The following is a 23,643-nucleotide window of genomic DNA, read 5'->3' as shown; positions in this document are numbered from 1 at the left end:
CAGATGGGACATGAGTCAAACTAGAAAATCAAAATACACGTCAAATACATTTTTCTCAAACATGGTTTCTGTCATTATAGTTAGTTCTTATCCTGCTGATTTATGTCACAGTGTTCATTTTTCTCACAAGTTTACTTTTAATTAGTTATTTGATGCTATAAAAAGGGGGTGTGGCCTCATGATTGACAGCTCTGTGGACAAATGGGGCTCCTGCACCGTTCTGTTCCCGAGTAGCAGAGTAGAGGAGGAACGGCGAGAGGAGACGTAACTAACACTAACACTACAGTCAGTGAACTTTAACCTCAGACCGACACAAGAAGCTGTTCTGCTGTTAAACACGCCGGCGTGCGGGATCCTCGCTGTTTGTCGGTAAGTTAAGTGTGTGTTTGGGTTAGCAGAAGTGGCTACAGCGGCTCCACCCGCCGATCTCTACTGTGCAGACTCTGGCTCCAAATGATGTCACCATCGCAAGACAGCAGCGCCTATCACGGGGCTGTTCTGGCTTCAGTTTCCTACAATGGAGCAGATGGAGACGCCTCGTCCATCTTTATATACAGTCATTGGTCTCTGGTTTAAAGCTGCTGTCTGCTTGTCCTGTTGGGCTCTGTAGGGTGGGCTGAACATGTGTGCTGCCGGCTGGTTGGACCAGGCCCGGGTGGCGTACCCAACTACCTATTCAAACCCCCAGTGTGGCTTCGGACACGTGGGCATCGTGGACTATGGCACCCGTAAAAACCTGAGCGAGACCTGGGACACCTTCTGCTTCCGGGTGCAGGGTGAGAGGACACGAGCACATGCACATTTATTTTAAACTTACAGGCATGTTCTCTTCTTATCCTTCCAAATGTGGTCATTACCAAATGCTGTTGTTGACAATTGGATCATACATGATTGCTGATTATTGATGATCAATACATCACAGATACCAGTAAAGCTTCTCGTTGTTTCAGAGGTGAAGTGTGAGTGTAAGCCAGGTTACGTAGGAGACGGTTTCAGCTGTGTAGGAAACCTGTTGCAGGTCCTCGAATCCACTCCCAACTTCTCACACTTCCTCACGGTGAGTCAGAATCAAACGCTTGTGTTTGAGGTCGAGTCACATGACACAAATCTAAAACTGATCGATACATCTGGGATCTATAACTGGATAATACTCATCCCAGTGAACATGTGATTATACTAATGTCTGGTTATTTAACAGTGAAAACATTTCATTCTTATTTCTGCAGCAAGTCCTGAACTCGTCTCTGGTGTCGCAGTCAGGGAAGCAGTTTGTGAAGCGTCTCAGCAACCTGACGCTCCAGTCGACGCTGTTTGTACCCGACAACGACGGCCTGCCCGACAACCAGGTGAGTCCCTGCTGAATAATCCACCTCACAGCTGATCTGAGAAAATGTGCTGCTGCATTTGTAATGATTACATATCCTCACCTGTGTGCTCCCTGCAGACTCTGTCCACGCGGGACATTGAGTTCCACCTGTCGGAGGGTCAGGTTCTCCTCCTCAGCCAGCTGAAGAACGGAAGTCGGATCAGAACTCGAGTCGGCGGTCTGACCGTCCTCGGAGTCACTGACCTGCTCAACCCCTCAGCTCTGGTCAGATTTAATGCTACTTCGAAACACTAGGGGGCGATACTGTCTGTACTGTCCCCTCCCACAGAATTATCACATCAAATAGGAGTCACAAATGTGATCATGTCTGAACCACACAATCCAGTTACTGCCTTTTTAAGGATGCAAACAGCAACAACAGCTGACTGTGATTGGCTGAGACTCCTGTCAATCAAAGCAATCATGCAGAACATAGCTCAGTTTAAGTCTGAATGTTTGAGCTCAGGTCGTCCTGCAGCTCCACGTTTACACACGTGACTGTCCGAACATTAAAAACCTTCGTCACCTTTCAGGCATCTCGTTACGTCAACGACCGCTTCATCACTGACTCGGACATCCTGGCTTCAAACGGGATCATACATGTTCTCCAGGGACCACTGAAAGCCCCGCCCCCTCGCCTGGAGGTGAGTATTGTCATAATATCACAGTATTCACGAACAATACTGTAACTCAGCGGTTTTCAAAGTGTGAGGCACCCCTCCCCTGGGGGGCGCCAGAGGGTTTCAGGGGAGGCGCGGCGTGAGAAAAAAATCAAACAGCTAAATATGTGTAAACATCCGGTTAGCTAACTTCTGCGGTGTGTGGGGCGATTGTTTAACCACAGAGGCCGACAATGATCAATGAGTTTGTTCTGTTCTGCAGTGGGTCCCACATCAACCGCGTGTGCGCTTCATAGACGCAGGGCCCGATCGCTCACCTGGCACAAAGCAGGCAGTGGTCTTAATCAGGTGGCACGTTGCTACGGACCAACAAAACCCTGCTCTAAAGTCTACAGTCTACGGCGCAGTCTGTCCCTGCTATTTAAAGAGCGCATTAGTAAGATTGGCTTACGTCGGCCAGTTCACAACACGCGAGTCTCTGCGTGTTACGAACACGGGGACGCGCCGAGCATGTGCTGACAGTGAAATCAAGTTGTTTATTTAGGACTGTGGGACGCAAGCGTCGGTTCCCCTTCGCTGCTTCTCATCACATTCATTTGCACGTCCTCTCTCCTCGGCTGACCCGGAACCCCTCGCCCTTCTTCCAATTTCTTAATTGCACCTGGAGGAGACGAGGATCGAGGAGAGAGGAGGCTCCAGGAGGAGGTCTGAGCGAGGACACACAGGTGGATCCGTGATGTGATTGGTCGTAGGACACACATCACTCTTTATTCTCACCGCGCGGATCGACAGAAAATATAACAAGTTATATATTTATATAAGTTTAATGATCCATGGTGGTGAAATATATTATCACACATCACAACCACATCACTACAGACACGATCGTCTCATGACAGACTGCTATGGCATCACACAACGCAGCAGGAGGCCGATCCTGATCAGTGTCCTGATCAGTGCGCTGATCAGTGTCCTGATCAGTGCGCTGATCAATGCGCTGATCAATGCACTGATCATGGCTTTCGGTTTGGTGCCGATCTGGTGAGGCTGAGAGACTTGGACTCGTGCTTGAGGCCCGACGGACGGCGAGCTCTCCATCACGTGCGCTCATTCTCACACACACGGTGGAGAGGTCGTTTATCATAACGTACTACCTGTGGTACCGACGCTCGCAGCGTGTGATCCAGCAGCAATGAGTAGATGAACATGGGGGGGGGGCTCACTTTCCCACACTTTGAAAACCCCTGCTATAACTAATAGTTTTTCCGTGTTTGACCTTTGACCTTGCCTGTGATTGTTTCTTCAGATGCATGTGGCTCATAAGGCGGGGGTGGGGGTCGGAGTGGTGGTTCTGGTCGTTCTGGTGGCAGCAGTCGTCTTTGTTGGATACCACTTCTACACCCACAAATCGAAACCCTTCCACTTTCACTACTTCAAGGTCAGACCGTCGGCGTCCTGAGTTTCACTGATCGTTTCATGACGACGTCCCGGCTCCCATCAGCTTCATCTGACATCTGACATCTGCATGCTAACCGCTAACCGCTAACCATCGGTTCTAGATCTGAAATTTAACTTGTGATAAATTCGCTTGATGCTGTTTCACGAAAAGCTTTCAGCGTTTAGATTTCTCGACTTCCCTGAATGCATCATAAATGATGGCTCCGCCCTCCGTCTCATGTTACAGTAGTGTTCTTCTCCTCGTGAGGACAGACCTGACAAAGCTTCATGTTGTTCCTAATCTGCATCATGATGTTGTTCTTTCAGCAAACTGAAGAGCCGTTAATTAAAGTCGATCACAAGAAACTCTGTTTCTGTTTGGGCTTCATCCCGCTGCAGTAAGCCAGAGTGCAGCCTCTGTGTAACTTCCTGTTTACAGTGAGACTGAGCTGTGTCCGAGACCGCATACTAACATACTGCCTACTACAGACTCAAACAGTATGTACTGCATACTGCCTACTCACCTGACTGTTAGGATGCCGTTGGCATCATACTCAGAGCCGTCTTCTCCGTATCACGTGACTTAATCGTTTACGTATGTCCGCTCTGATCTCCGGTCCATCTCCGCCAGAGTAGAAGCCGAATAGCTGCAATGCATTTTGGGGCGGTTGAGTACAACCAGTGATCCCGTCTCATACTCAAACATCCGGGCCGATAGGGTTTACATCCGAGCATTTCTCGCATACACAAAACTGCATACTATGAGATGGGAACGTTTGACTTACTAACAAACACATACTTTGACGTCACGTTTAGTATGATTAGTATGATAGTATGCGGTTTCGGACACACCCAGAGACTCAGCACAGACAGATGAATGGGCGCTCCTCCGGGGGATGGGACGAACCGAGAGATGATAGCGTTTATTTAGCAGACACATCTGGAGGGAGAGTTTACCTTTGATCTGAACACACGGTCGCTTCTCGAGCTGCTGACTGGACTGTAAACGATGCAGCGCACGGAGAAGGACGTCTGCGCTGGAAGTCACTCAGTGCTGGCTACACCGGACGTCCCCGCAAAATTCACCGTCGCTGCCAGAGGATATGTCGTCAGACGATAGCTGATGGGTTCTGAGATTGATGCCATTATTAATGTAGAAAACATTATTCAGAGATTTAAGTGTAACATGAAAATCAATGCCTTCACTGACTCGTGCTGACCTTTGACCCCGTCACCCTGACAGGAGGATGAAGCAGAGGAGGATGAAGCAGAGGAGGAAGCTCCACCGCCTGCAGCCTGCCCTCGCAGCATCTGTAACCCGGTTTATGAAGCCGCTCCAGAGCCTGCGGAGTCCAACACGTCTGCCGTCACAGTGAGTCAGCAGCTCAGTCACACGTTCAACACATAAACTAATGATGTATGAACAGTTATAAAAATAAGTTACACATGTAGTTTCATGTCCATAAACTGTACAGCAGCATGTTGGTGTTGAGTTCAGACTTCCTGTTTGCAGGCGGAGGACAAACACGAGGTGGTGAACGGAGGCTCGTATGACCTGCTGCAGGACAGCTGAGAGGAAACCTGCTGCCTGCTGGAACCTTTACAACAGCCTTATACCTCTGTGGACCGGCGGCCTTCCGCGGACCGGCGGCCCTGCGTGGACCAACGGCCCTGCGTTAGCTTCCAAATGTCCCACTTCACTCAGGTTCGTCTCTGAGGACTGAACTCTGGAACCTGACAGATGGAGGAAATCACCAGAGCTGCAGAGCCACATACACACACACACACACACACACACACACACACACTCACCACACACAGAAAACACTGATGATGCGTTCAGGTGCTGAAGTCAAATGTCTGGAATGTTCAGAAGTGTCTGTTAAAGCTGAAAGAGGTTTAAATCCTACCTGTGAACTTTAGCACCTTCAGTGATGTTTCAGGACATGAACACGTCTGATTTCCTGTCAGTTTGTTTCATTTTACATTTTCAATCAAAAAGATTTCTCCATAGCAAAACATTTTAAGCTTTTGTCGTGTATAAAAGGTGATTAAAAGCTGCAGAGACAAAGATTTGTGCTCCATGCGTCAAGTGTTTCTAACTAACATTCACTAACTGTTCAAACGGATCAACAACAGTCTGAACTCCAGCTTCACTTTCCTTTCAGGAGCTCCTACACGTTATTTATTTCATAGAGGCTGAGAGGAGGTGGAAAGCCAACATGTGATTTTAGAGTATCTGCACAGATTCAAAGATCTGAGAGGACAAACAGCTTCCAGATCAAAGTTTATTTTTTTAACATTTAGACGTCTTCGGTCAGCTCAGAGAGCCAGGAGTGATAATCTGACACTCTGGAGAAAATGGCGGGTTTGTCTGCATCACACCGGCTGCTGCCCCATGTGACCAAGCCAAACAGGAAGTAGGAGCCACGCTTCCGACACACCAGCGGCGCTCCCTGGTCCCCCTGCAGAGAGAACATAAAGGTCTTAATGTGAACATGATATGCGTTAGATCTTCTTAAAGTGACAATAAAGCCTCCATAAGGACGTTACCATGCAGGAGGCGGAGCCTGCAGGATGTGAGCAGACATGAGAGTCACTGATGAGTCCCCCCCACTTCTCCCTGCAGCTTGTCTGATTCACCAGAGTCAGTCCGGCCTGGTGCAGCCGGTTCGGATCAACGTCCGCTACAGAAGACGGGAGACAAGAGAACAATGAGATACGATGATCTCAGCTGGGCGCAGAAACAAAACGTGTACAGATCACCTGCTGCACTCGTTGATCCCCAGCCGGTCGTCACACAGGACCAGCTGCTGTCCAGCTCCTCGTCCTCGTCAGGGACACAAACCGGACACACATTAGAACCTGAGACCAGAGGGCAGATTCAGTGTTTCACTCAGCCTTTTACTTTGTAGTATGACTTCCTGTTTCCCTGAGTATTTAGGTGTTCTCACTGAATCTGGCGGGCGTGCTGAGGCGGAGCAGAGACAGGTCGGACTTTGGGGGGAAGCTACCGTCCTCGGGCAGGTTGAAGACCTCGTCCACCGGAACGGTCTGAGACGAGGAGAACCGGAGGTCATGGACTCCCAGAACCACCACGTCCTCTTTAGCTCTGCAGGGACAGACAGCAGACCCAGAGTCAGACCGACAGTAGCAGTAGTAGCAGCAGTAGCAGTAATAGCAGTAGCAGCAGTAGTATCATTAGCAGCAGTAGTATCAGTAGTAGCAGTAGCAGCAGTAGCAGTAATAGTACCACCTGACATTGCAGTGTTTGGCGGTCAGGACCCAGCGGCGGTGGATCAGCGTTCCGCTGCAATAGTGCCGTCCGGCGGCCTGCAGGCTTACTTGCCAGGGCCAGGAGAAAGGGCAGGACTCTGAGACATTCTCCACAGGCACCGACGCCAGACCATTCTGGGACACTGAGAGACCTGCGAGGCCTGGAGCCTTCCGACAGCTGGAGCTCTGCTGCTTCCCACACCTGTCCTCTGAGTCCAGGAGAACAGATACAGTCATAGAGCAGTAGTTTAACAGCAGAAGATCGACCATAGATTAAAATATTAATAGTTTGATGTAAAACCTTCAGCAGTGACATCGTCTGCGTACAAGATGTTTGGATCACCTGTGAATGAAACACATCATTAACTTTTTAGATGGCAAAACACTCGTACAGGTAAACAGCTGCTGGATCACCTGTGAGACTCACTCAGGATGTTTGAAATCCACTCTGTATGTTGCTGGATGTTGGTGTAGACTCCTGGTCTCCTGGCTCGTCCACAACCAACCCCCCAACTCACCAAACCTGCCAACTCATACCTGCTGCCTGTAAAGCAGGACAGAGGACCGCCAGAGTCCCCCTGAGACAGGAACAAAACACGAAGTTAACAAGAGACAGGAAGTTAAAGACAGGAACAGGAAGTTAACAACAGAGACAGGAAGTTAAAGACAGAGACGGGAAATTAAAGACAGGAACAGGAAGTTAACAACAGAGATGGGAAGTTAAAGACAGGGACGGGAAGTTAACAACAGAGACGGGAAGTTAAAGACAGGGACGGGAAGTTAACAACAGAGACAGGAAGTTTAAGTCGAGTCAATTGCTGTGTTCAAATGTCATACTACACTAGCAGTACGTCCTGATGTGGCCTACATGTAGTCTGTAGTATGCAAACAAAAGCTAAATGTGCAGTATGTCAAAAATACCCGGATGTTGTACTGATTCGGAGAAAATCTCCAGTATGCATCCAGTAAAGCACTGGAACGTCACAACGGCAGATGAAGTGACGGACAGCAGCAGCACTCCAGCAGAAGGGGGCGCTATAGCTAAAGAAGCAGTGGTTATTGTTAACTTCCACCAGGCATAGCATACTGCAAAATGAATTTGAAAGCTCCTCCATACTACAGACTACCGCCCAACGCAGTATGCAGCATATAGCATGTAGTATACAGTATGTAGCATGTAGTCTGTAGTATATAGCATGTAGTATGTAGTATGTAGTATATAGTATGTAGCATATAGTATGTAGCATGTAGTATGTAGCATGTAGTATGTAGTATGTAGCATGTAGTATGTAGTATGTAGCATATAGTATGTAGCATATAGTATATAGCATGTAGTATGTAGTATATAGTGTTTAGTATATAGTATGTAGTATGTAGTATGTAGTAGTGTGTAGTATATAGTATGTAGTATGTAGTATATAGTGTGTAGTATATAGTATGTAGTATATAGTATGTAGTATGTAGTATATAGTATGTAGTATGTAGTATGTAGTGTGTAGTATATAGTGTGTAGTATATAGTATGTAGTATATAGTGTGTAGTATATAGTATGTAGTGTGTAGTATATAGTATATAGTGTGTGGTATATAGTATGTAGTATATAGTATGTAGTATGTAGTGTGTAGTATATAGTATGTAGTGTGTAGTATATAGTGTGTAGTATATAGTATGTAGTATATAGTGTGTAGTATATAGTATGTAGTATATAGTATGTAGTATGTAGTATATAGTATGTAGTATGTAGTGTGTATTATATAGTATGTAGTATGTAGTATATAGTATATAGTATGTAGTGTGTAGTATATAGTGTGTAGTATATAGTATATAGTATATAGTGTGTAGTATATAGTATGTAGTATATAGTATATAGTATGTAGAATGTAGCATGTAGCATGTAGTATATAGTATATAGTATGTAGTATGTAGTATATAGTGTGTAGTATATAGTATGTAGTATATAGTATGTAGTGTGTAGTATATAGTATGTAGTATATAGTATATAGTATGTAGTATGTAGCATATAGTGTGTAGTATGTAGTATATAGTGTGTAGTATATAGTATGTAGTATTTAGTATATAGTGTGTAGTATATAGTATATAGTATGTAGTATGTGGAATGTAGCATGTAGTATGTAGTATATAGTGTGTAGTATATAGTATGTAGTATGTAGTATATAGTGTGTAGTATATAGTATGTAGTATATAGTATATAGTATGTAGAATGTAGCATGTAGTATGTAGTATATAGTATATAGTATATAGTATGTAGTATGTAGCATGTAGCATGTAGCATGTAGTATGTAGTTTGTAGTATATAGTATGTAGTATGTAGCATGTAGTATATAGCATGTAGTATATAGTATGTAGTGTATAGTACGGCATTTTGAACACTGAGCTGTGTCCGAGACCGCATACTAACGTGCTGCCTACTACAGACTCAAACAGTATGTACTGCATACTGCCTACTCACCTGACTATTAGGATGCCGTTGGCATCATACTCAGAGCCGTCTTCTCCGTATCACGTGACTTAATCGTTTACGTGTGTCCGCTCTGATCTCCGGTCCATCTCCGCCAGAGTAGAAGCTGAATAGCTGCAATGCATTTTGGGGCGGTTGAGTACAACCAGTGATCCCGTCTCATACTCAAACATCCGGGCCGATCTAGTTTACATCCGGGCATTTCTCGCATACACAAAACTGCATACTATGAGATGGGAACGAACGACATACTCATTTTTACGTCACGGTTAGTATGTTTAGTATGATAGTATGCAGTTTCGGACACACCCGGCCATCGTCCCAGTCTGAGCCCTAATGGCCCTTTTGTCCCTCTTGTCCCTCAGTCTTACCTGGCAGGCGTCGGCTCCTCCCCCGGTCTTCCCGGCACAGAACATGGAGGGTCTCATCCTGCCGAGGTAGTACTGGTTACAGACACCAGGGTGCAGGATGGTCACATTCACCTCCTGCAGTCTGTGAACTCGAGGACCATCTGAAGAACCAGAGACCAGTCAGTCCACTTTCTTTCCTGAATTCATAACTCGGAAAATTCATGTGAATTCCGCATCAAGTTGAAACAACATCTCGCATAGTCTACAAAAGTTTTAGTACCCATCTTGCTCAATTGTCGTCATATTACGCTGAAACATGGCGGAGATACATTTTTTAAAACTGAATTCATTCATTTTACCGACGCCGATCAGTTGGGGAAGTTATATTTTAGCATCAATCCTGATAACAAGTCATGTAAAACCAAATCTGACACCAACTCCCAAATAAGTGAAAGATCTTTTGTTAAAACGCTCTGAGTGTAGAGCCGTCTCACTCTCTCGGGTGGAGCCCCAGCCAGTGATGGTGCACTTTCTGTCCGGGGGGGGGGAGGTTAACCAGACGTTGATGGGTCGGACGAACTGGTTGAAGACAAGCGGTTGCTGCAGCTTCAGCAGAGCCACGTCGCTCTCTTTGGTGCGAAAGTTGTAGCCATGGTGTGAGATGATCATGGAGACGCTGACCAGCTGGACAAAGACACAGTCACTTTACGACCAGGCGGACATTTGACATTAGTCCTTTATTTTATCACCTCAGAAAGCTGTGACCACACACCCACAGTCCTCCTTGTGTGCTGACGGTTTACCTGCAGCTAAAGCCGTTTACCTCTTAACCTGGGCAGTATTTTAAATATAGTCAGGTCAAATAGGTTTTAGTTTTTCATGCACCAGACTCCATTCACAAAAACATCATTTTACCTCACAGACCAGGAGCTGCTTTGGAGTTTTAAATGTTAGTGCAGATCAAACACTTCATTTATGTCACACAACATAATGTCACAGTTTGTGTCTCACTTGTTGTCCCGGTTCGTGAGGATTGTCCAGGTCATGTTTTCCAGCCAGAACCGTCCAGAAAGAAGCTTTATTGTACCTGCAGACAGAACCAACATCATGACCCATGTTCTGATCTGGGTCTGAACCGGGTCTGACCCGGGTTCAGGTCACTAACAGGTGACCTCTGACCTCTTGAAGCAGTGTGCTGCGGAGATGATCCACAGTGGCCCGATGACGGCGCCCCCGCAGGCCGGCATGGAGGCGAAGCAGAGAGACACTTGCCAGGGCCAGGAGTGAGCCCAGGCCTCCTGCCCCCCGATGATCCTGGTCTCCATCTCCTGCTCCGGGCGGAAGACCCGGACCCCCGACAGGTCTGACACCACACACACACACACAGACACACACACACACACACACAGACACACAGACACACACACACACACACACACACACACACACACACACACACACACACACACACACACACACACACACACACACACACACACACACACACACACACACACACACACACACACACACACACAGTGTTAATGTAAAGAATACTGTCCATATGTTGCTTGATATTTGTGTGTGGTCAACAACTGTCTACAAATCAAACAGAAAAACGTTCACTTTATTTTAATATAGTTTAACATGTTTAAAGAGCTGATTGTTGATTCTTCTTTAATAATGATGTTTTCTTATAATCTCAGTTTCAGATTAAATCTGTTGGAGTTGTTAAACTCACCGCTGAATCCAAAGAGTTCAGAGAAAGTCTGATTGTCCTGCAGAGTTTCATTCTGAGTCACATTCAGCTGATCCTGGATCTGATTCACACCTAAAGAGACAAAACACACCTTCAGTGAATCACCAACAGACTCTTTGAAAGCTGAGAAACACTGACATTAAAATCTGACCTGAGATCAGCTGTTAACAGTGTAATATAACAGACCTGAGATCAGCTGCTAACAGTTTAATAGAACAGACCTGAGATCAGCTGCTAACAGTGTAATAGAACAGACCTGAGATCAGCTGCTAACAGTTTAATAGAACAGACCTGAGATCAGCTGCTAACAGTGTAATAGAACAGACCTGAGATCAGCTGCTAACAGTGTAATAGAACAGACCTGAGATCAGCTGCTAACAGTTCAGTATAACAGACCTGAGATCAGCAGAGTCTCACCTATGCTGAGTGTAAACAGACTCACAAACAGCAGACAGACCTCACACAGCTTCATGACTCACTGACGATCACACTGACTGATCCACACACACTCTCTTTAATGAGTCTCACACACACACCTGTGTGATTAGAAACACCTGCAGCTTCACTGATCGAGCAGTCAAACGATCAGGTGTTTTCAGGTTTATACAGTCAAATATTTACAGTTTTTATATTTACTGTTTGATTAACTTTAATGTCATTATAATTACACTATTTTAATTAATTATATTACTGTAAATATAATTAATACACTCTTATTTATCTGTTCAGTGAAAAACACGAACATGAAGATCAAACGTTTAATGAACACGTAACTAGTGTCTGTGTGTGTGTGTGTGTGTGTGTGTGTGTGTGTGAGTGTGAGAGTGTGTGTGAGTGAGAGTGTGTGTGTTATCCTTGTCTTTGTGAAATGTTAAAAAGTTTAGTTTGATAAACTGTTTAAAACTCACACACACACACGCACACGCACACACTCTCACTCACACACACACACACACACACACACACACACACACACACACACACACACACACACACACACGTTTGTTTATAATATTGAATAATAATGATTAATGTTTAATTATTCATAAATAAATGTTTTCTGTTTTTTTAATAAATAAATGTTGAGAGTTGTTAGATAGTAACTGTGACGTCACGTCTCCCGGTGACTAGATGTATGGCAGTAGGCTTTTATTGTGGCAGTGCCGAAGCGGAAGTGAGCCCGTGTTGTACCTGTCGGAGATCCTCGCTAGCGCCAGTCGGTCCGGATCAGCTGATCGGTGAGGATGTACACCCGGGAGATCCTGGATGCCACGCGCGCTCTCCTCAGCGCGGGAGGAGCCCTGTACCTCCAGGAGCTGCACCGGAAGCTGCTGGAGAGCTGCGACATCAGCGAAGAAGAGTTCCTTTTCATAATCCAAGGCTGCTCCCGCTTTCTGCTGGTCCGCGGCCCGGCGGGGGCCGGTGGGGAACGTCCGGAGGACTGCACGGTGGTCGCGCGGACCTCCCTGCGGCTGTGCGACGCGTACTGCCACGAGAAGTGCGCGGAGAGCGGAGCCTGTCAGCATCTGCACCTGTGCAGGTTCTTCATCTACGGAAACTGTAGGTTCGGGAAAGGCAGGTGAGCCGCGCGCATGCACTCAGGTGTGTCAGTGACAGGTTCATCACAAATGCACGTGTGAACAGCTTATCACTGTGTTCTTCTATTCGGGCTTCCGTAGGTCTTTAACAACAGCAGAGTTTTTAATGTCATTTATTAAACTGTAATACATATTCAGAGAGGACTACTTCCTGTGTTCCTCCACGGCGGAGTGATACTTAGACCTGCAAAGAGAAACGAAACTGAAGGAAACAGAAACTGAAGCTGCAGATAGTCAGAAAATACCATCAATAATTCACATCAATAATTCATATCAATAATTCGTGTCATTAAAATGTTCCTCAGTAACTTTTAAGTCAAACTATCTGACGTCAGGACATCAGACCTCACTGATGTCATGGAACAGCTGATTGTGACGCGGCTTTTTGATTTGCAGAGAAACGAAACAAAGGCACTGAAACGCTTCAGACTGAGCGTGGAAACGTTTGTATTTGAACACAAGTCATGAAAAGTGATGCATAATATTTAAACTGTTGAGACTGAGATCATCTGATAGATGATGAATAAATATGTATATATTTATTATATTAATTTAACATCATCAGGCGTCTCTTCATTCGTGTTTCAGGTTAATCTGACTCTGAGGCCAGAAGTTTGTGGACTTTCTGAATCAAACGGTTTCATTTAACTTTGACTTTAAAATCTGATTTCAGTGATGTCATCAATGTATTTTAATTATTGCGTGATTTTTTGTTACGCCCCACCCTGAGGCGGCCCTATGGGGCTAACAACCCAACGAACTCACAGGAAACACCTTAAAAAAGTCAAAACCAAGGGATTTATTATAGACAATACTAACAACCAAATTAACTGAAGGATAACCAAAGCAACTAGATCACAACAACACAAAATCCCAGTCTGAGAGGCAGAACCACAGCAGTCCCCACTCCAGAAGCCTCTCCCCTTCAGATGCCAAGTCTGGGGTTTTTAAGCATCCAAGACGAGGTGAACCTCATTGTGCAACCAGCAGGGAAGAGCTGGGAAGACAACAGAAAGGCCAAAGGGACAAACAGTGCAGGGAACACATACAGCTGTAACAATTTTAAAGCTGACTTCATCGACAGAAAAATAATCAGCCAACGTTTTGATAATTGACTCATTGTTCCATTTCCTGTTTTTAACCAAGTTAAATTCATAAAGTTTGATCTTTAAATATATTAAATGTGGAGTCATGAACAGTTTTGATTCATCTGATTAAATGAAGATTATTTTTAATTTTGACAGGAAGTCGTGTAAATTCTCCCACGACGTCCGCTCTGATCACAACTTTCAGTTACTGAGAGAGTGCACGCTGCACGAGCTGCACGAGGACGAGCTGTTCCTGCTGCTGCTGCAGAACGACCCCACCCTGCTGCCCGAGGTGTCACACACACACACGCACACTCACTCACTCACTCACTCTCTCAGACCCCCCTACTGTGGTCTAAGGCCCCACAATGTCTTCATATCCTAACACATTCTAGTGGGCCTGATTGATCTTTATCACAATATCAAACGTAATAATCAGGTCTGTTCTGGATAACTGTGTTCACACTGGCATGCCATGTACACACAATGATACTGTGTGTAGTGGGAGGCGCGTAATTCCAAACTCGCCTAGTGCGCCAACATGGTCCTGACTCTCACACACACACACACACACACACACACACACACACACACACACCCACACACACACACACACACACACACACACACACACACACACACGTGAACATTTGAATCTGTAGATGAAGTCTTCATCGCTGTGATTTTACACTGACTCTTCTGCATGTTTTTTTTAAGTTTGTTTTTTTTCATATCTTTATTTAAACCTGAATCACTTTCTGCAGTTTCTGTCACTGTCTTCATTCCTTCTCTTGGAGACGAACAAAAGAACGAATCAGTTTCTGGGTTCTGTGGGCGGGGACAGAGAAGATCCTGCTAGGTGATTGGACGATACACTCAGACTTTATGTCATAACGCAGTATCAATAAAAAAAGAGAAGAAGAAACCGTGAAGAGAAGCTTGGTGAACCTCAAACAGAAGCTTTCAACAGGAAGTCAGAGGAAAAAAATAGATCAAAAAAAATCAAAAAAATAAAGATTGACTGACGGACATTTCTGCAGGTAATCACCAGAACATGGTTCATCTCTCGGTGACAGGTGGTTGTGTCCTCCCCTTCAGGTGTGACCTGCCATTGTCTCCTCCCCCTCAGGTGTGACCTGACATTGTCTCCTCCCCCTCAGGTGTGCTCTCACTATAACAGAGGCTCAGCTCCTCTCGGCGGCTGCACCTTCCAGGTGAGCTGCACCAAAGTGCACCTGTGTCTGCACTTCATTCAGGGCGACTGTGCGTTTGGGCTCAGGTGTCAGCGTCAGCACACCATCAACCAACATGGCCGCCGCATGCTGGAGGAGCGAGGACTGAGCGGGGAGCTGATCCAGGAGCTGCCCTTCATCTACAGAAACGTCCACCACCTGAGCACAGCCGGCACAGGTGAGTGTCACACACACACACACACACACAGGTGAGCCACACCCCTGTCACACAGGTTGTATTGATCTCAGTGTGTGTATGTATGTGTGTGTGTGTCTCAGAGAGCGGTCCTGACTCGACCTCTCAGGTGGATGGAGACGAGATCTGTCTGCACTTCATCAGGAGCAGCTGCAGGTTCCTCAGTGAGTTCACCCTCATCATCATCACCGTCAGTCTGACTGTCACCTGATGATCATGTGACGTGCAGCTCAGGTTTGCTTCTGCTCGTCCTGCAGCTTCCTTTGATCTCCACCAGGGGGCAGCAGAGTGACAAAGTTTAGACGTAATAAAAACATGATGAACTGTGTGTTCATCTTAACAAAGAATCTAAAAGTTCTTCTTAAAGAAGAAGAAGACATTTAAATGATTGAACTTTTACAGACCATAATAACCTCTTTTGTTTTCTATTATCATTGAAACAATCAGAATCTTTGAAGGCACATTTTCTCTGCAGGCGATGTGTTGATCTGTCTTGACCTCAGAATGCAGGCTGATTAAAATCAGTACTTTTTAAACAGGAGTCTGGTGTGCTGCGCCTCCGTTTTATTGGGACTGTATTTCGTCTCCAGAATTTAATAAAGTTCTGTCTTATCTTTGTGCAGACGAGTGTCGTCGTGTTCACTTCCACCTGCCTTACAAGTGGGAGGTGTTTGACGGCTTCACCTGGACATACCTGCGGGATATGGAGGACATTGAGAAGGATTTCTGTGACCCGTCCAAGTCTCAGAGGTCAGAGGTCACGTCTTTGTTCAGGTATGAAGATGATCTGCATTTGATCAGGCAGTGACCTCAACTTTTCTCTCTCTGTCCTCAGCTGGGGTGATCAGCCCGTTGACTTCCTGCTGATGAGGCGGGGCCTACAGCCTGTTCGCCGTCTCTCCACGGTTTCCTCAGCAACTAAGCCACCTCACTATGTCCTGACCACTGATTGGCTGTGGTACTACAAGGGAGACCAGGGGGGCTGGGTCGAGTACGGACAGCCAGTGAGTTGGGCTGCTTAAAAGAGGAGGGTCAAAGGTCAAAGAGTTCAGTAAGGACTAGTTGTAGAGTTCTGGGGACTAGCTGTAGAGGTTAGGAGACTAATTGTAGAGGTCTGAGGACTAGTTGTAGACGTTAAGGGACTAGTTGTAGAGGTCTGGGGACTAGTTATGGAGTTCTGGGGACTAGTTGTAGAGGTTGGGTGACTAGTTGTAGATATTAGGGGACTAGTTATAGATGTCTGGGGACTAGTTGTAGAGGTTATGGGACTAGTTATGGAGTTCTGGGGACTAGTTGTAGAGGTCTGGGGGCTAGTTGTAGACGTAAAGGGACTAGTTGTAGAGGTCTGGGGACTAGTTGTAGAGATCTTGGGACTAGTTATGGAGTTCTGGGGACTAGTTGTTGAGATCTTGGGACTAGTTGTAGAGGTCTTGGGGACTAGTTGTAGAGGTTAGGAGACTAATTGTAGAGGTCTGGGGACTAGCTGTAGAGGTTAGGAGACTAGTTGTTGAGGTCTGGGGACTAGCTGTAGAGGTTAGGTGACTAGTTGTAGATATTAGGGGTCTAGTTATAGATGTCTGGGGACTAGTTGTAGAGGTTAAGGGACTAGTTGTAGAGGTCTGGGGACTAGTTATGGAGTTCTGGGGACTAGTTGTTGAGGTCTGGGGACTAATTGTAGAGGTCTTGGGGCTAGTTGTAGAGGTTAGGAGACTAATTGCAGAGGTCTGGGGACTAGTTGTAGAGATCTTGGGACTAGTTGTAGATGTTAAGGGACTAGTTGTAGAGGTCTGGGGACTAGTTATGGAGTTCTGGGGACTAGTTGTTGAGGTCTGGGGACTAATTGTAGAGGTCTGGGGACTAGTTGTAGAGATCTTGGGACTAGTTGTAGATGTTAAGGGACTAGTTGTAGAGGTCTGGGGACTAGTTATGGAGTTCTGGGGACTAGTTGTTGAGGTCTGGGGACTAATTGTAGAGGTCTGGGGACTAGTTTTAGAGATCTTGGGACTAGTTGTAGACGTTAAGGGACTAGTTATAGATGTCTGGGGACTAGTTGTTGAGGTCTGGGGACTAGTTGTTGAGGTTAGGTGACTAGTTGTAGATATTAGGGGACTAGTTATAGATGTCTGGGGACTAGCTGTAGAGGTTAGGAGACTAATTGTAGAGGTCTGGGGACTAGTTGTAGAGATCTTGGGACTAGTTGTAGACGTTAAGGGACTAGTTGTAGAGGTCTGGGGACTAGTTATGGAGTTCTGGGGACTAGTTGTAGAGGTTAGGTGACTAGTTGTAGATATTAGGGGACTAGTTATAGATGTCTGGGGACTAGTTGTTGAGGTCTGGGGACTAGTTGTAGAGGTTAGGTGACTAGTTGTAGATATTAGGGGACTAGTTATAGATGTCTGGGGACTAGCTGTAGAGGTTAGGAGACTAATTGTAGAGGTCTGGGGACTAGTTATAGATGTCTGGGGACTAGTTGTAGAGGTCTGGGGACTAGTTATGGAGTTCTGGGGACTAGTTGTAGAGGTTAGGTGACTAGTTGTAGATATTAGGGGACTAGTTATAGATGTCTGGGGACTGGTTGTAGAGGTTAGGGGACTGGTTATGGAGTTCTGGGGACTAGTTGTAGAGGTCTTGGGACTAGTTATGGAGGTCTGGGGACTAGTTATGGAGTTCTGGGGACTAGTTGTTGAGGTCTGGGGACTAGTTGTTGAGGTCTGGGGACTAGTTGTAGAGGTCTGGGGACTAGTTATGGAGTTCTGGGGACTAATTATGGAGTTCTGGGGACTAATTGTTGAGGTCTGGGGACTAGTTGTAGAGGTTAGGGGACTAGTTGTAGAGGTCTGGGGACTAGTTGTAGAGGTTAGGGGACTAGTTGTAGAGGTCTGGGGACTAGTTGTAGAGGTTAGGGGACTAGTTGTAGAGGTCTTTATCCTAAAGCAGGGGTGTCAAACTCAATCAAAGAGGGGGCTGAAATTAAAAACACACTTAATGTATCGACTTAAATGGACCACGGTATTTAAGCTTAACTGCTCCCAAAACATCTCATAGGTTTGTCCTAGAAAAGCAAGGGTATCAAAAAGAGATGAGATTTAAAATAAAAGACACGAGGCAATGAGGCATCAAAAACAGCCAGAAAACTGTTTTTCTATATATTTAGTTTTTTTAATTATAACCGTCAAGCAAAATAAGAATGTTTTAAATGTGATCAATCTGGTGAAAATGTATGTGTAAAGTATTTTCCTCGTAAGCAGTCTTACTAGTGATTACAGGAAAAGGTGTCTTACGCCCGTTTGCCTGAGCCAGATGCTTGGCATCTTTCTTGGCTGCAGGTTCATGAATGTTTAGGATCAGGTTCTGAGCTGTGGACACTCTCAGGATGGAGTGAAGGTGTGCATCAGTGAGACGACTCCTGTGTGAGGTTCTGTTCATCTTCATCACAGAGAAAAGTTGCTCTCACAGCTATGTGCTTAAAAACATGCAGAACATTTGAGCAGCTTGTAGGTGTGCAGCGCTCACAGAGTCATGCTTCGCCTTGAGTGTGCCATCACAGTTCTATCAGCTGTATTTGGATGTTTACAGATTACTGAGCAGTTCTTATTTAAATTTCTCAGCTCCAAAGTCGGCAAATCGTTTTGTGAACTCAGTGCCAAGTGTGCTCAGCGTAAGAGCAAAATGCAGAGTTGGAACACGGTGGTGGAGACCTGGTTTGTCATTGCTTGGCAACATAAAAAGTGACCCAAGTGTCCTAACTGCAGCTTGGCTTGTTAAGCTCTCACTGCCTCATACATGTCCGCGATCACACGGAGGTGTCACGCAGTGAGAAGCTCCGTTTCATCGCGTAGAAATGCCAACTTGCACAGCCGGTGCCTGCAGGTTTTGATTGGCTTGCCAGCGGTTGCAGTGCATTTTGGGATTTGTAGTACCAGCAGTTTGCGTGCTGTATGTCGGCGGGCCAGTTATGATAGACATGTGATATTATCTCCCGGGCCAGGTATTATTGTTCCGCGGGCCTTGAGTTGGACACCTGTGTCCTGAAGCATCAAATAATGAATGTAAATTCAGTTCCTCTTTGGATCCGGACCGTGAGAGTCGGGTTCTGATCCTCTTTACTCCCTCAGGATGAGAAGCAGCGCACCACATCAGTGACCTCGAGGACTCTGGAGGTCTCGTTTCAGTTGGACAGAACGGCTGACGTCCATGTGGTGAAAGGGCAGAGACAGTACATCCTCAGCTTCACAGGTAACACTTCCTGTCACTTCCTGTCAGGGGAACTGTCCACAGACTCGGGAAAATCTTTGTTAGGAAGTCCAGAGTCGAGACAGGTAGGTCATGACTGATGTTCATAGTCAGGATGAACAAGTCCCAAGTCCTGTGTGAGTTAAGACGAGTCCAAAGACAAGTCACAAGTGCGGACAGGTTGACCCGTGTCAAGTCAGGTTTGGTGTTATTTCTGTGTTGCCATGCGTCAGCAGTGGAATGTATCGAGGACAATCTCTTCCTCGTTGGTGTTTCTGATTTCTTCTTCTTCACGGCAGACATGTACCAGAGGAACCCCAAACACAACACCAAGAGGAGGGTTCGCCGTCGCCCGCGCTTCGTCTCCGTGGCTGAGGTTCAGCGGCGGGCAGCTGAGTAAAGAACCAGGACCTGCTGTTGTCGGGTCTGTCCAGCCTGCACCTGATCCAGAGACTTCTTCTGTTTAACACGGCTGTGATCCGTAGTGTTTCCTTCAGGTCGCTCCGCTGACTTCACACTTTACTGTAGAAACGTTCTGACGAGGACGAGTCTGTTACGGAGGATTTTTGCGGGTTTACAGGCTCAGACTGAAACAGGTTTGAATATTCATGAAGTTTACTTTCGATGTTCATGGTCCTCAGAGGATGAATCCTGATGACTTGGATGATCACATGACTTGTTCCACTTCCTCCAACAACATACTCAGCTAATGACCTGCTACTACTACTGTTAGCTAACAATGTTTACAGGATGTAGACAGAAAGCCAAAGACATCCCGAGTGTCCAGCAGCTCAGCACGGTCTCTCTTTTAGCCTCTTTGATTCTTTGTGAATTTTGTTTATGAAAGTTTGACTTCTAAGTTCTGAGACCAAAAAGACAAAACACAAACGCTTTGCTGTCTTTAAGAGACATCAAAATGTCTGAATTTAATTATCAATCAAATCATAACCAGAGTTATCTCGAGACACTTTACAGACAGAGCAGGTCTAGACCGTCATGAACCACCATGAGCCGCACTTAGCAACATAATTAAACAATTACTTTGTTAGCGAAAGCTAGAGCTGCCATGACAGCGTAGTGGAGCCACTAAAATCACGAAGTGCCGAATAAACAACCATAATTGTTCTTTATTTCTAAATGTATAGATTTTATCTCGACATATAAAGCCAAGTAAGGATTTGTTCTGCTGCTCGATTTCTTGGTTGTTTAAATTGATAAAAATGTCAATGAGGTTTTGAATGAGCTTTTCTTAGTTTGTAAACAGAACCTGTAAGTTCTGTTTGTAGCTCCACAACATCCTGTGTGCTTATAAATTATAAAATATAAAATAAGAGACAAATTTGGACTGTTACAGAAAATAGGTCATATTTTTAAAGATGTCTTTTTAGCGATGTGATAACTTAAATGATTTCCTCTGCGGGTGTTTGGTTTGATATCTCTTCATGTTCCTGGTTAGTTTATGTTCCTTTGGCAGCAGCGGCAAACAGCTCATTTTAACACTCTGGCATGTTTCAGCATTAATGTGTGTGTTTTTCTGTGATACAATAGAAAGATCTTGGTGGATATATTTGAGACCTTTTGTACAGATTTATTTTACTATTTTAAAGCTATTTTCAGACTTACACTTTGTATAAACGTATGTTTAAAGAAGCGTCTGTGCTCCTTTTATTGAGTCTGTTTTTATCAAACTTTTATATGTTTGTAGAGAAAACACCTGAACCCGCTCTCTTAGCGTCGCATGGCTGAACTTCCTGCTGGAATATAGTGATGTCAGGATTTCAATGTTTAGAATTTTATTGTGAAAGAGATTAAACATATCGGCGATCATGTTTAATTTTTGAGATCCTGTAAAATTGACTGACATTTTCAGGAGGTCCTGACTGTCCGCTTGGAGGTTTCTTATTCGTAATAATGCACACTAGCCTTTAACATGCTAAATGTATGCTATGCTACCACATCACACTGTTAATGTATTAGCAAGGCTTTCTCAAAAGCATTTGTGGCTAACTATTACATGCAGGTCATGTGACAGGAAGTTGTTTCTCAGCACATAGGCCCTCAAATAGCAATGATACAGACGTAGATATTGATAGATATCTATATACATACAGTCATTGGTTTGTACCACAGGTGGCGCTACAGAGTTTTGATCACACACAGAAGTAAACGTCAAAGACAAACGCCCTCCAGGCCACCGTAGATTCTGATTCTGGACTTTAATGATGAGATTGTTACAGATCAGACATAAATATTATAAAACATGTAAAAATAGACTTTATAAAAAAAGATTTAAAGGTTTCAATCTTTATTATTTTCATGTGATTTACACTAAGATTGACCCGGTTCTGTCAGGATGCTGATCCCAGTCCTGCTCCGCGCGCGCGCGCGTGTGTGTGTGTGTGTGTGTGTGTGGAAAAACAAGATGTCGTTTGAATTGTAGATCCGGATCACCTGACGCTCAGCAGGCGGAGCAGGGTCGGACTGGTACCGGGACCGGACGAGCTCTGAATCCATCTGACTGGTCCGGGAGCAGCCGCTCCGGGTCCAGGTTACCGGGCTCGGTGTTTGTCTCGTGCAGAATGGGGAGGTGAAGCAGACTGCGGACTGATGAAGGTCTGATTCCGCGGGGACTCTCCTCCTCCTCCTCCCGCGCAGGGAGCGCGCCGCGCGGCTGCAGAGAGGCGTGACGCGCCGGAACCGCATCTCCAGGATGGCAGGTAGGTTTGATATCTGTTTGAGGATTTAACCTGTAATGTTAGCACGGCTCGTCTCGGCTCGGCCCGGCTTTCTCTCCATGTAAAGCCTGTGTTTTATTGATCCGTGCTGCTGCGGCTCTGATCCGCATCGCCGGGACTCGGTGTCGGTGCGGCGGCGTGGATGCTCCAGCTGCGGCTCCGTACCGCTTATATGAAGCAGGGAGGCGGATCCGCACCAGACCCGGTTCATTACGGGAATCAGATTCACGGTCGTTATCACGTTAAACCGGACCGGAGCGGGTTATCAGGGCCCGAATGTTCTGCAGCTGTGACCCGGGACGGAGCCTGAGACACGGCATGAGAGCAGCGGTGTGTCCGCGGAGGAGGGCCGGGAGGGGGGAGGCAGGCCGGGGGTCTGTCCGGTAATGGGGTCAGTGTGAGAGGAGACCGAACCGAGCAGAGCCAGTCCAGCAGAGGTGTAAGCGGCCTGGATCTGTAAGCTGAGCAGGCCGGAAAAGAACCGTACAGAACCGGACAGGCCCGAGCAGAGAGATCAATGATTCATGAGGAGGAAAATAATGAATATGAAACATTGAAAATATTCAGCTGAGACAGAAAATCAGTCAGAGCATGGATCTGTCAATCAAACGTTCCCTTCAGTGCAGCTGAGAACCTGTCCGATCATTAATCACTGACTGTTCTCAATTAAATCTGTATTAGTTTAAAGTTTGAAGGTGAAAGTCTGTGTTGCGTTCAGGTGTCTGAAAGGAGTTTCACAGAGAACCTCTGATGAACACATGAATGCATCCTTAATATAAAGTATTGTGTACTTTCACTGCTGATGCTTTACTTCACTCTGATACATTTAAACTTGTATCACGGGATTTCTACACTGCAGTAAAATATCAGCTTTTATTTTGAAGGTGAAACATGGTCAACATTTCCCCCATGTTTGTATTTAAGAGAAACTCTGCTCACACTGCCCATGAACCTGCTCATGCTGGTCATACTGCTCATACTGGTTATACTGATAATACTGGTCATACTGGTCATACTGGTTATACTGATAATACTGGTCATACTGGTCATACTGCTCATACTGGTTGTACTGGTCATACTGGTCATACTGCTCATACTGGTTGTACTGGTCATACTGCTCATACTGCTCATACTGTTTACACCTTTCCTCTGGTCTGTGTGTTAAATGAAAGGTTAAAGGTCAATGCATGAACCTGGTATCTCTGTGGTCCAGGTCCTCCTGACCCGCCCTCGCCTCTCTGCTCCGGGATCGAACCCGCAGCTCTTTGAGGACG

General features: G+C 45.7%; 4 protein-coding genes across 6 annotated transcripts in view; 2 read left to right on the top strand and 2 right to left on the bottom strand.

The window, feature by feature from the left end:
• Positions 1 to 5,437, top strand: part of stab2 (stabilin 2) — a 35,767-nt gene extending 30,330 nt beyond the window's left edge. The window contains exons 62-69 of the mRNA XM_069670923.1: positions 611 to 776; positions 951 to 1,057; positions 1,227 to 1,346; positions 1,445 to 1,591; positions 1,900 to 2,010; positions 3,293 to 3,424; positions 4,682 to 4,795; positions 4,937 to 5,437. Coding sequence (XP_069527024.1) covers positions 611 to 776; positions 951 to 1,057; positions 1,227 to 1,346; positions 1,445 to 1,591; positions 1,900 to 2,010; positions 3,293 to 3,424; positions 4,682 to 4,795; positions 4,937 to 4,996 — 957 coding nt within the window. The 3' untranslated portion in view covers positions 4,997 to 5,437. The remainder of the gene's footprint in view (positions 1 to 610; positions 777 to 950; positions 1,058 to 1,226; positions 1,347 to 1,444; positions 1,592 to 1,899; positions 2,011 to 3,292; positions 3,425 to 4,681; positions 4,796 to 4,936) is intronic.
• Positions 5,438 to 5,726: 289 nt separating this feature from the next.
• Positions 5,727 to 11,759, bottom strand: ovch1 (ovochymase 1). Its single transcript, XM_069671551.1, has 13 exons — positions 11,705 to 11,759; positions 11,270 to 11,359; positions 10,708 to 10,891; positions 10,540 to 10,615; positions 10,023 to 10,212; positions 9,550 to 9,689; positions 7,127 to 7,277; positions 7,001 to 7,042; positions 6,680 to 6,908; positions 6,378 to 6,535; positions 6,190 to 6,288; positions 5,977 to 6,110; positions 5,727 to 5,888 (listed from the first exon to the last, which is right to left on the bottom strand). The coding sequence occupies exons 1-13, from the start codon at positions 11,757 to 11,759 to the stop codon at positions 5,727 to 5,729; spliced, it is 1,710 nt and encodes a 569-aa protein (XP_069527652.1).
• A 734-nt stretch (positions 11,760 to 12,493) lies between these two features.
• parp12b (poly (ADP-ribose) polymerase family, member 12b) lies at positions 12,494 to 21,302 on the top strand. 3 transcript variants are annotated; one of them, XM_069671034.1, is made up of 8 exons: positions 12,494 to 12,866; positions 14,130 to 14,265; positions 15,134 to 15,383; positions 15,485 to 15,565; positions 16,025 to 16,151; positions 16,237 to 16,405; positions 19,517 to 19,637; positions 19,934 to 21,302. In XM_069671034.1, exons 1-8 carry the CDS (start codon positions 12,532 to 12,534, stop codon positions 20,032 to 20,034), a joined length of 1,320 nt encoding a protein of 439 aa, XP_069527135.1. In that variant the 5' UTR covers positions 12,494 to 12,531; the 3' UTR covers positions 20,035 to 21,302. The 3 variants fall into 3 exon arrangements, 1 of the variants encoding a protein (XP_069527135.1); XR_011308720.1 differs by lacking the exons at positions 19,517 to 19,637; positions 19,934 to 21,302 and adding an exon at positions 17,124 to 19,509 and having other exon boundaries at positions 16,237 to 17,081; XR_011308719.1 differs by lacking the exons at positions 19,517 to 19,637; positions 19,934 to 21,302 and adding an exon at positions 18,090 to 19,509 and having other exon boundaries at positions 16,237 to 17,963.
• Positions 16,817 to 18,922, bottom strand: LOC138599360 (DNA-directed RNA polymerase II subunit RPB1-like). The gene is made up of 2 exons (XM_069670995.1): positions 18,915 to 18,922; positions 16,817 to 18,203 (listed from the first exon to the last, which is right to left on the bottom strand). Exons 1-2 carry the CDS (start codon positions 18,920 to 18,922, stop codon positions 16,817 to 16,819), a joined length of 1,395 nt encoding a protein of 464 aa, XP_069527096.1.
• Positions 21,303 to 23,643: the final 2,341 nt, after the last annotated feature.

This window comes from Semicossyphus pulcher, unplaced genomic scaffold, assembly GCF_022749685.1.
Source record: "Semicossyphus pulcher isolate SPU_LCO1_2020_fin unplaced genomic scaffold, fSemPul1.0.p SCAF_20, whole genome shotgun sequence".
NCBI classification, from domain to species: Eukaryota; Metazoa; Chordata; class Actinopteri; order Labriformes; family Labridae; genus Semicossyphus; species Semicossyphus pulcher.
Note: the sequence above shows the minus strand (reverse complement) of the source record. Positions and strands in the feature narration are given on the sequence as shown.

Bases quoted from the DNA above. Each gene is read 5' to 3' on its own strand.
- ovch1 (XM_069671551.1), bottom strand. From the start codon at position 11,759: ATGAAGCTGTGTGAGGTCTGTCTGCTGTTTGTGAGTCTGTTTACACTC. The intron at 11,360-11,704 runs GTGAGACTCTGC...TTGTCTCTTTAG, and splicing joins TCTGTTTACACTCAGCATAG to GTGTGAATCAGATCCAGGAT. The intron at 5,889-5,976 runs GTAACGTCCTTA...TTCTCTCTGCAG, and splicing joins CAGGCTCCGCCTCCTGCATG to GGGGACCAGGGAGCGCCGCT.
- parp12b (XM_069671034.1), top strand. From the start codon at position 12,532: ATGTACACCCGGGAGATCCTGGATGCCACGCGCGCTCTCCTCAGCGCG. The intron at 15,384-15,484 runs GTGAGTGTCACA...TGTGTGTCTCAG, and splicing joins CCTGAGCACAGCCGGCACAG to AGAGCGGTCCTGACTCGACC. The intron at 16,152-16,236 runs GTCAGAGGTCAC...CTCTGTCCTCAG, and splicing joins GACCCGTCCAAGTCTCAGAG to CTGGGGTGATCAGCCCGTTG.